A 12,229-nucleotide genomic window follows, 5' to 3' on the forward strand; every position below is an offset into this window, starting at 1 on the left:
CTAGCAAGGTCATTGATTCAACAAGACACCCAGTTACTGCTTCTATTAATTAACATTGCATCCTACCTTTCCTGCAAGGAGTTCCTATTAGCTAGAAGTGGTTGCTAGATAAAATAGAGGCAATATATACTAGATTAAAAAAAATCCCCAATTGGCACATTTCTAAAACGTGGTCAGTCAAATCCTGACACACAAAAAGTAATTTATTTGTTTTCTGAATAACACTGTTGGAGTCCATTCTGGAATGAAGGTCATTAAGATCCCCAGTAGCAAAGTCTTAGACAGTTGCAATATTGATCAATTGTTTGGCACAATGTAGGTGGCAAACAGGGAAGATTAATGAGAAGCTTAAACCTCTGGTCAAGGTTCAATTCAAAATGTAAGGGAAAAACTATAATTTATTAGATCCCTTAAAATAAAATGCCTTTGAAACAGAAAGTTTGGGTAATCAACAGTGAGTAGGGGAGGGGGCTGAGAGAGAAAATGTGAATTCCAACTAGGCAATATCAAGATAAAAATTAAACCTTGGGGTTGGTTCACATCAGTAGTGTTTTTCAGCTGGTTTGCACCGGATCAGGCGAACTGGTAGCAAGGATTTGGTGTAGGTCGCCAAAGTGGTAGCGACTTCTGACTGGCCATGCCCCCAGCTGCCCCTTCCAGCTGCTCGCTGCTCTTTTTCAGCTGCTTGATGCTCGCCCTGCCCACCCCCTATATATGTTGCCTTCTCCACATGGCCCAGTTAATTGCCTCACCGGTTGCCTTGTTGATGCCTGGTCAGCTAAGCTTACCAAAGGTAAGCAATACATGCCACCCATGCTGCCCACTGACCCTTCGCCTTGGGCTGGGGTCCGGGGCCTCAGGGACGCGCTATTCCCTGAGGCCCTGGAACCGCCAGCTCTCTCAGCTGGGTTGGGGAACACATGATTCCCCAGCTCCAGCCTTGCCCTGGAGCTGCCACCCACTCGCCACCCGTTCTCCCAATGTCACCCATTTTCCCCTCGTTTGGAGGCCCTGACCTGGCCCTTAATCTCGCTTCCTCTCCTACGACTGCCTCTTTTGTCGTCCATGGCCACGACCTTACCTTCCTCCCATGGCTGGCTGCCAGGGAAGGCAAGCCAGGGCTGAGAGCCACTGGGCTCCCTGCTAGCCCACATCTCGCCCCCCTTGCTGCGAGATGCCTGCAGCCACTGCCTCTTTTTGGGAGGGGTGCGAGAAGCCTCCCAAATGATGTCTCTTTGCCAGCAAGAATTGAGCCGGCTGGCTGGAGGCTTCTTGCATTGAAAACTACCGGCCTCTGCTTTTCGAATGCTCCAAAAAAGAGCTTCACTGCCACCCTGGGCAAGTACCTCCACTCTGGCACAGCAGGCAATGGGGTGCACCCTGGTATGAAGAACAGGGTGGTGAGTCCCAGCTGCTGCTGCTTTGCCAGCCAGAACCGAGCCAGTAACCCATGCACCGTCTCCTAGAAGAAGGTCCCGGGACCTCACATGTGCACACGTAAGGCTGGAACTTTTTGCAAGGAGAAGGTGCGTTGGCAAGTCCCTCTGGTGCACCTCAAGCTCTGTGTATGCCTGAAAAGGAGAAGAAGACTTGGGCAAACTTTTCTGCCTCCTTCCCTTCGCTCCGCTGCTACTTGGAATGCAGCCGCCCCAGCCAGTCCCTTTAAGGTACTTCGATGCAGAGAGAGGGACCAAAATGCGACAAGCAGGGTGCGGGAGCTGACTTCCGACTCCTGGCTGAGTCTTGCTGTGTCCCTGTCCCCCCAAGAAGCCTCCAGCTTCCACCTCTTTGCTGGAAGGAGGATCCTCCAACTGCTGCTCCCAACTCAGTTCCAGCCAGCAAAGAAGTGGCAGCAGCTGTAGGCTTTTTGCAACGAAAATTACTGACCTCCAGTTTTGCTCTGCCTCTCCAAAGCACCACCACGGCCGCGTCCTAAGCACCAGCCATGAAGGTCCACCCCATTGATTTCTGCACTGCTCCGCTCAGACTTGCACTCAGACTCTCCAGTGCACTGGGCTCAATGGGGTGGACCTGCATGGCTGGTACCTAGAACACGGCCATGGCAGCGCTTTGGAGAAGCAAAGTTGGAGGTCGATAACTTTCTCTGCAAAAAGCCTACAGCCTTGTCTTTGTGTGTGGGGGGTGGGGGGGCAAGGCTGCAGCACATGCTGTGCTTGAATTTCCCAGCCCTTAATTTTCCACAAAAGTGGGAGGGGAGGAAGTCCCACCTGCGGTCCCTTTGTTGGACCCAGAAGCCTTGCCTGATGACTTTTTTGGGCAATGAGGGACTAGAGACTGGCTGGGAAGAACCCTTGTACTGACACGACGCTGCTGGGCTCTTGGAAGGGTGTGTGTGTGTGTGTGTGTGTGTGTGTGTGTGTTTCAGGTGGGTGCTTGGAAGCATGTCTGTGTGTATTTCAGGTGGGTGCTTGGAAGCCTGTGTGTGTGTCTGTGTGTTTGTTTCAGGTGGATCTCCTCTCCTAGTTTTATTTTCCAAGCCCTTAACTTTCCCCAAAAGTGGGAGGGGAGGAAGTCCCTCCCGTGGCCCCTTTGTTGGACCCAGAAGCCTTGCCTGCCCAGAGACTGGCCGGGAAGAACCCTCATAATGAGCGATGCTACTGGGCGTTTGAAAGCATGTGTGTGTGTGGGGGGGTCTTGTTGTTTCAGGTGGGTGCTTGGAAGCCTGTGTGTTTTTCAGGTGGGTCTCCTCTCCTAGCTTTAGAAGGAGAGAGGGAAGGAGAGAAAGAGAGAGAAAGAGAGGGGGGAGAGAGAAAGACAGAGAAAGAGAGAGAAGTGAGAAGAGGCATAGACAAAGAAAGATGAGATGGAAGGAAGGGAGAGAAAGAAAGAGGGAGGGAGGAGAAAATGAATGAGATATATGGATGAATGGATGGATGGATAGATACATGGAAGGAGGGAGGGAGGGAGAGACAAAAAAAGGAGAGGAAAGAAGGACACAAACCCTGGCTTCAGAAGATTCTTTGAAACAGCACATCAATCTAGGGCTGGAAGGGTTCTCAGAGGTCATCTTCTAGTCCAAAGGTCTTCAAACTTGGCAAGTTTAAGACTTGTGGACTTCAATTCCCAGAATTCCTGAGCTAACATGACTGGAGGATTCTGGGAGTTGAAGTCCACAAGTCTTAAAGCTGTCAAATTTGAAGACCCCTGTTCTAGTCCAACCTCCTGCTCCAGCAGGAAATCCTTACAGAATCATAGAATAGCACAGTTAGAAGGAACCTTGGACACCATCTAGTCCAACCCCCTGCTCCAACAGGAGATTTTATATCATCTGGAATCTGGATTATTTTGGTGCCTCTAACAGAGAAGAAAATTGGCAGAGTCGTTTACTAGGACAAGGCTGCCAAGCAGAGGAAGGCAGAGACAGTCCTTCACTTATTACCACAATTGAGCCCAAAATTTTGGTTGCTAAGCAAGAGCGTTGTTAAGTGGGTTTCACCACATTTTACTCAATCCATGATATCTCCTGGGTCTAACGGTCATATAACTGGATGGGTATGGTCAACTTTAGGCCACTCACATCAAGGGGTTCTTATATTTATTGAATAAATATAAGAAAAATAGGAGGTAAGTGAGTTTCACCACATTTTACTCAATCCATGACATTTCCTCGGTCTAACGGTCATGTGCAGACTAGGGAAGTAAATCTGAAGGCGTGTGCAACGTTCTAATGTGCAGAAGTTATAGTTAAACATGTGGCAGAAAGTGGACTATGGGTGTTTTTCCAAATGCAGTGCAGTTGAATGTGTATAGTTTTAGAAGAACTGTGTGTGTGGTTGTGTATATACATACACATACAGTATCTTTTTGTATGCCTATACACACACTATACTATGTAATATGTATGTACACATATGGCATATATACATAGGATTAAATAGTGTATTTTGGATGTTCAGTAGGAGTAAATAAATAGAGAGGGAAATAGTATCTCTTTGAGGCGAGGGGAGGCCAGGCAAGGCACCCCTTGACGTGAGTGAGGTCAAGTTGGCCACGCCCACCCAGTCACATGACCAAGCCATACCCACCCAGTCACATGACCACCAAGCCACACCCACCCAGTCACATGACCACCAAGCCATGCCCACAGCACCAGTAGTAAAAAAATTTGAATCCCACCACTGGTTCACATATACTTCAACTTAACAGATGAATTCTTTACATTTCTGTAAGTGTAAAGAATATTCCCTGGTCTTCGTGGAATGGAAATCAGGATAGTGTTCAGGCGTTATCGGATTATTTTTGTACTTGTAACTTTTGAATAGCAAAGTATATTCGATGCCCACTTTGTGTAATTGATCTTCAAATCAATGAAGAATGGAGGCAACCTTCTCTTACCCTTCCATTAAGTAATTCTTAATATTTATCCTAAGAAAGGAGGGTTTAATATTTCACCTGCTGCTGCTCTATAGGATCTGTGGAGTGATGCACTCTGTCAAAAATGTCGTCAGAGGCCAGATAAAAGTGGATAGTTCTTGGAAGATTTTTTTTCTGTGCACTAATAAATACTACATCTCAATATACAGATCCCTTTATTCTTTTGGAGAGGATTTAATGGAATCCTACTTTTTTTTCGTAGGAACTAATCACTCTACTATTTAGAACAATATCCAGAAAGACATGAATGGACAGCAGATAACAATTTGTTTTGTGTTAAAGATAACAGATAGATCTAACTGATATAAGAGTTCTAAAATGGGGTTCCTTTAGCCATGGGTGAGGGGGAGGAAGGGAAAAGTAACAAAACATGCCTATCCCATAGTAACAGAACCTATGTAACAAAATATATATTGTGATGAAATGACATAAATCTCGTAATTTTAATACTTGCAGTTGATATCAAGATGCAAGTACAAAATGTTGGGGTTGCATTGTTATGTTTGATTTTTCAACATGATTTTTAAATGAAACTTGGTGGCTCTCCTCCATCTGCCAACTGTGTTGATTTCAATTCCCAGAATTTTCATCAATCGGTATGCTGGTTAACATATTCTGAAAGTTGAGGTCAACACACCTGAATGATGCTCCTACGTTGGGTAGACACCCATTATGCAAATTCCTCAAGACCAATTACTTTTTTTAACCATCCTAGCTTACATTATGTGGGAGTTTGTTATAGTTTTCTAGGGTTTTAGTATGACTGGTGGGCCATCTGTACAGCAACACTAACACCAAAGGAAGAAACATTCGGTATATGTTCAGTAGATCAAAATTAGTCTTCCCAAGCTCCTATTAGCCTTGTGGAAAGAAAAGGCATATAGCTACTGCCAAGCTGACCATTATTATTCTATATTACACAGAACTCATTTTGAGATTTGAACATTCCTTTATCTCATCCTCAATTGGTTTTAGATTTACAAGTTACAGAAGAGTCATAAAGAGATTGATTAATTTAATTATGAAGCTCCATAACCAGTAATGCAAAAGGATTTGACAGATTGCCTAATACACAAGCCTGTCCAAAAAATTACTTACTGCTCCACAAGTCTCATTATATAAATAAACATAAAACAAATCCTATGGCAGACTAAGAATCTGAAAAAAGTGGATCCATTAGAAACAGAAAATGAAAAGTCATTGTATATAGGTTTGAATTATTGAAAGAGTTTCTTAAATTAGCTATTAACATCCTCTCAGTAGGCAAGAATCTCTCTCCTAAATCACTATTACAATCAATCATATTTTCAAAAATGTCTGACTCATTGATATAAAATCCAAACAAAAACTAGTACTGGTAGTGCTCAACTTCTGACTGCAATTGAGCCCCAAATTTTTGTTGCTAAGCGAGCGTCAACTCATAAAACATTTTTTATACACGTTTTATAGTTTACAACAAAAAGAAGGGGGGGAGTTTCAAAGAGCAGACAGCTATGTGGAATTGAAAGTACATTCCATTCATATTTTATTCAAAGTCTGATTAGATGACTGAAACTTCTGTTGTGAAAAAATCTACTTGGAGAGCATGATTGATGATGCTTGGCTATGGACCCGGGGGAGGCAGGGGGAAGCAGGATTAAGGGTGACAGTGAATTACGTATTTCAGAATTGGCTACATCTAGGTAAATGCCGGATGTAGAATGTTAACTTGAAATAAATCTTTTTTAGTTTTGGGACCGTGTCTCGAGGCTCATGATTTAATTGGAGTAACTGCCAGAATCCTGATAGCAAGGCATTTGTTAAGTGAGTTTTGCTCAATTTTACAACTTTTCTTGTCACAGTTGTTAAGTGAATCATTGCTTAAGTTAGTAACACGGTTGTTAAATGAATCTCCATTGACTTTGCTTGTCAGAAGGTCAGCAAAGGGGATCACATGATCCAAGGACACTACAACCATCATAAATATGAGTCAATTGCCAAGCATCTGAATTTTAATCATGTGACCATGGGAATGCTACAAGCATTTTAAGTATGAAAAAAGGTCAGAATGTCATTGTAACTTCAAATGATTACTAAATGAACTATTGTAAATCGAGGATTACCTGTATAAATATTGTCTTTTCAGGTATTAATTAGAACTAAGGTTTAGCAAGCTTCTCAGTTAAGCAAGGAACCAGCCAAAGTTACCACTTTTCTCATTGGATTTTATACCAATGAGTCAGAAATATTTGAAAAATATTATTGATTGTAATAGTGATTTATGAGAGAGATTCCTAACTTACTGAGAGGATGTTGAGAGCCAATTTAAGAAGTTTTTTCAATAATTCAAAAACAAATATGTTAGGAATGAGAGTCACCTAACAGTTGGGTTGGAAATATATAAACCAGGATAGTAATTAAATACTGTATCTTTAAGAAAATGCTATAAGTGTGATTGGCTGAGGTTCCTCCAACGGCCATAAGATGGAGCCAGAAACCTGGTTTCTTTCTCCTTGCATTTCCTGTTTTGCCCTATTTGCCTGATCGTCTTCTACTTGGATTGCTGTGAGTTTTTGCAACTGTTAGCAAACTCTGTTTACTGAACTTTGTTTATGATACTTGACTTCATTTTTGGATTATTTTGGATACTAACTGCTTTAACTGTGTATTATTTGGACTGTTTCCGGGACTTTGTTTATCTGTTTACTAGAAGTAAAACCTACATTTTACTATTCAGTATCTGTATGCTGGTTGTGTATTATTCAACACCACTCTCACTACATTTCCCTGAGTGCACTCATTCTCCTAATGGGGAATGCCTCAACAATATACAATGACTTTCCATTTTCTATAGTTATAATTAGTTGGGAGTATTCTTTGAACATATGAAGAATACGGATGAAGATTTGATCCAATTCATTGAAGTTGTGGGAATCAATGGCTATAAGCCTTGATGCCTCTGAAGGTCATTGCTGGGGGATTAGTCAGCTTCCTTATAAGATTTATTGGCCACTGGGAGAAGAGTCAAATGTTCAATCTAGTGTAGCACTTCCTAGGTTTTTATATTCTTATGTTTAGTTAAAGATAAGCTTTAGAAAATATCCATAATCCACTCTTACTTCATATTGTAGGCCAATGTATTTCATATTCATGGAGGATACAAAATCAATGTAGTTAAGTGCAAGAATTGTTCAATTAGACAGTGATTTTGAGGTCACTGTAATGTGTTCCTATGACTTCTAAGCCCAATTTAAAGTATTACTTATTACTTATAAGCTATACAGCATAGTACCAGGTTGTATCAGTCACAGTTTTGATTTGCATAGTTAACACTGTCTGGTTAGTCCTGGAAAGGCTGCTAAAAGTCACTTCTTCATTCAAGGTACATAAGATTTGAAGAAAAGTGGTGGAATAAGTTTAAATTAGTTCCCCAGAGTAAATTAATTATTGGGAGGGGGGACAATATTATCTTTAACACAATTAAAATCATTAGTTTTGAACAAATTATTACGTTTCGAACAACACAAGCCAAGTGATCCTTATGCAACTTAAACATGACAGAGTTCAACAGTCATACTTGAGGGCAGCTTGTCAAAAAATAAGTTGAGATTCAACCTATGTGGAAGCACAGGTTTGGAAACACTGGCTGGAAAGCAGGAACTATTAAGAACAAAAACCATTGATAACAGATAACAATCAGAGTTGGAAGGGACCTTGCAGGTCATCTAGTCCAACTCCCCTCCCCCGCCCAAGCAGGAGACCCTACACCATTTCTGACAAATGGCAGCCCAATCTCTTCTTGAAAGTCTCAAGTGATGACGCTCCCACAACTTCCGAGGGCAAGCTGTTCCATTGGTTGATTGTTCTCACTGTCAGAAAGTTTCTCCTTATTTCCAGGTTAAATCTCTCCTTGTTCAGTTTCCATCCATTATTCCTTGTCTGGCCTTTGGGTGCTTTAGAAAATAGCTTGACCCCTTCCTCCCTGTGGCAGCCCCTCAAATATTGGAACACCGCTATCATGTCTCCCCTGGTCCTTCTCTTCGCTAGACTAGCCATGCCCAGTTCCTGTTACATAAATGAGTGGTTTGTATTCAAAATAACTTACCTTTGTTTTCTCCCTCTCTTCTGCTTCTTGAAGTCCAGAAAGGCTTGTATCTGTTTCACTAAGCCACTGCAAGTGACTCTCTGCTTCCATTTCATATGGAGTAAGGGAAGGTGAAAGTTCTAATACCTGCCTCCTTTGTAATGACCGAAGCTCCTACAACCCAAAAAGAAAGGTTATAAAATTAATAATTAAGGTTCTATAAGATGGGGGTGGGGAACTATGGCCCTTTTATGACTTGTGGACTTTGACTTCCAGAATTTCTGAGTCAGCCATGCTGGCTCAGGAATTCTGGGAATTTTAAGTCCACAAGTCATAAGAGGGCCGTAGTTCCCCACCTCTGGTCTAAGAGAAGAACCTTTTCTGTCCTAGCCCTTGCCCTTTGGAACATCTTGCCACCAGAGATGAGATCTACCCGCAGCCTTCTGGAAGTGCCTTAAGACCTGGATCTGCTGGATGATTTGGGGCTCCAATAGGGAGGCTCCAGTTTGGAGATGGTTGGTGCAGTGACATAAAAACACCATTTCCATTTTGCTCAAGCCTTTTGTTTTTAGTCTACATTTAATACTTGTAATGTTTAAATCATCTTATATTTAAAATTCTTCTTACATTTATATTTTTACTGCATTATAAGCTGCCTGAGTCATAGAGATATTGAGATGGATAGCATATAAATTTAATACAGGCAGTCCTCGACTTACAACAGTTCGTTTAGTGACTGTTCAAAGTTGCCACGGCGCTGAAAAAAAGTGACTTATGACCATTTTTCACACTGCAACATCCCCATGGTCATATGATCAAAATTCAGACGCTCGGCAATTAGTTCATATTTATGACATTTGCAGTGTCCTGGGGTCATGTAGGTTTTGCTACCCACTGACAAGCAAAGTCAATGGGAAAATCAGATTGACTGAACAACGGTGCTACTAATTTAACAAGTGCAGTGATTCCCTTCATACAGGTGGCAAAAAAAGTCGCAAAATGGGGCAAAACTCCCTTAATAAATTTCTCACTTAGCGACATAAATTTTGGCCTCAATTATGTTTACAAGTCAGGGGCTACAAGTAAACAAATAATGATAGTAGACAAGAAAAGGCAATAAGGTGGGTTCTATATGTCGCAGCGACAAGAGTGAAATTTTTCAGGTGTGTATAAGGCTTCTGTGGGAAGAAAGAAGTCACGACTAAAACATTATAGATCTACTGCACAGCAAGGCTACTTTCACTGACCTTTGCACTGCTTTGCTTGGTCTGAAGGAGGAGGAGCTGCAAACGAATTTTTTCTCTCCGGTTATCTTCCATGAGCTGCTGTAACAAATGCTCACCTTTTTGCAGAACTTCCTCAATTTGAGCTCTTTCTTCATCCAGCTACAATTTTAGAAAGAAGGACATATTTTTAGGACTACTTGGGGCAACTGGCTTTTGTTACTCCCAAGGAGTAAGACTATACAGAGAAACATGTATAGCATGATTATGCATGCTTAAACACTATTCAGAGAAAGTGCAGCAGGCCTCTCTGCTATTCACGCTGTGCACAAAGTGAAAAATAAAAAAGAAATCACCTTTCTTTGGGTTGGCACCAATAACAGAGAGGTGTTCTGTTGCATGAGTTTGGAAGTACCTTCTCAGAATCCTTTTTTGAAGAATGCAGAACTCCAATTATAATAGTTTTATCCTCCATACAGTATCAGCGAATTCATATTTTGTTGTGAATTCATTAGGAGGTCATTGTAATTACTGGCTTTGCAAAATTTAGTTGTACGGCAACGCAAAACGAACAGTCTTCAACCAAGACACCAAGCATTAAAATAATAATGAGTGTTCTGTATCTATATTTATATTTCCTCCAAACAAATTTCCTTTGTTGCAGAAGTAAGCCAGGGCTATGATACAGCGACAGCAGCTAGGGAAAATCACTGTTGAATATCTCCTACAATGCCTAGGAGCATCCAAATGCATGATTTCAAAGATGACACAACTATACATTTTATCATAATAAAACAAGACAAATCCCTTGCACATATAGAACTGAATGTACAGGAAGACCACAACGGTGAAACAGCTGGTACAAGCAACATCAATATCTATTGCATGCAGCAAGTGAATTACAAACTCGTCAATAAACCTTTAGGTCACAGGATTTCAGATTTTTTTTAAAAAAACATGCCTGGGAATTAAAGGGGGGAGGGGAGAAAGAAAAGGTAAGGATGAGTATGATAGTTTTGTTTTAACATGAAATTCTCCAACCTTTTCATCATCTTCTTTTGATTCCATGTGCTTTTCCACCATGTTCAGCATTTCCTTTATCTCGCATTCAAATTTATCAAGGTCTTTAGAAGCCACTGCAATTCCACAGAGCTCCTGCTTAGCAAACCTTTTATGAGCATCCTGACTGAACAGCATCTGACACACACAAAAATAGCAAGCATCCTGATCAGTAGTCAATATATTTGTATACATATCACATAACTGGAACAGTATAATTGTAAATGAATAAATAACCTTGTAGAATTTCTCGTCCCCAAAACTGACACTAAGAAATTATCTTTTGCAGTTAGCTAGTAGGCTAGTGCAGAAACAGAATTACATGTAAAATAAAACGATTCGGCAAACCCCCCCAGAATATATTACTTTATGTGCTTTTCATGACTGAGAAGAGAAAAGAAGTTTTGGACAGCATGTCATTTTAACATTTTAAAAATTAAATAACTATCTTCTTTCTTTTTCTTGTTTTAAAAGTATTGTTGAAGAGATATTGCTGTCCCACTCAAAGTAGGGCAGAACTAATACAAGTAGTCCTTGCTTATCAACTGCTTCATACAATAAATGTTCAGAGTTACAAAAGTTTTGAAAAAAGTAACCAGTGTCCAACTCTTGCATTTATGGCTTTTACATGTCCATAAAGCAAAGGAAAGCTGAAGTATTGTACTCTTTCATTTAGAGACGGTTTCCCCAAACCACGAAACTAGCTTGTCCCAAATGCAGTTGCTAAACAAGGACTATCTGTATATTTTTGTCCTTGTGCAGCCATGTGCACAAGGAGATTATCTCCTAAAAATGCAAAAATGCAATGAAATATTAGAAAGCAGTTCCCTTTGACAAAATGCAATGCTGTAACATGCATTTCACAGAACCATTAGAGAAGTAAAAATCAGCAGTATAAATGTAAAAATAGGCCAGTATAGATACACTTAGGACCAGGAAGTCTTCTGTACTCACCTTGGCACTTCTGATGTGCTGTGATACTTTTTCGAAGTTCCTATTCAGTTCAGTCAATTTGGGTTCTACAAGCTCATGACATGATACGCCACGACCGCTCATCAGCATAACAGCTTGGTCACGTACATTATCAACTCTGAGACTAACAGCATCCAATTCTGATGTTAGGCGCTGTGAATGGGAAAAACAAAATAGGGTTATTGTTTAGATCACAGTAGGATTAAAAAAGCAAAGGAAGGGAAACAAGACAGAAATTAACCTCAGAACCTGGCAGACTTTCATTTGGATCCAAAATATGTTATTACTGTCTAAGCCATATCAGTAAAATTTTGCTACCTTCACTGTCTCTTCTTTCTTGTTGGCAGGCTTTTTCTCAATTTCATCCAACAGAGCTTCAGCTTGGTACAGCCAAGTGCTTATGTGGGCAACGTTCTCATCAAAAATCTCCAGTTGACTTTGGTGATTCTGTAAATGAAGGACAAAGATGAATCAATGGAAACATATCTTAAATGTCAATAAAATTTAGCTATTTTAA

At 41.0% G+C, this 12,229-nt stretch overlaps 1 protein-coding gene across 7 annotated transcripts in view; it reads right to left on the bottom strand.

Moving 5' to 3' along the window:
• Window positions 1–12,229, bottom strand: part of UTRN (utrophin) — a 353,724-nt gene that overhangs the window by 224,687 nt on the left and 116,808 nt on the right. For all 7 annotated transcript variants that reach the window (XM_087939884.1, XM_087939867.1, XM_087939871.1 and 4 more), the window contains exons 36-40: window positions 12,031–12,159; window positions 11,695–11,865; window positions 10,723–10,878; window positions 9,706–9,843; window positions 8,480–8,632 (exon numbers count right to left, since the gene is read on the bottom strand). In XM_087939884.1, the coding sequence (XP_087796010.1) occupies window positions 8,480–8,632; window positions 9,706–9,843; window positions 10,723–10,878; window positions 11,695–11,865; window positions 12,031–12,159 (747 nt within the window). The remainder of the gene's footprint in view (window positions 1–8,479; window positions 8,633–9,705; window positions 9,844–10,722; window positions 10,879–11,694; window positions 11,866–12,030; window positions 12,160–12,229) is intronic.

The sequence above is a fragment of the Pseudonaja textilis genome, chromosome 1, assembly GCF_049901715.1.
Source record: "Pseudonaja textilis isolate UNSWEBS1 chromosome 1, rPseTex1.2, whole genome shotgun sequence".
Taxonomy (NCBI): Eukaryota; Metazoa; Chordata; class Lepidosauria; order Squamata; family Elapidae; genus Pseudonaja; species Pseudonaja textilis.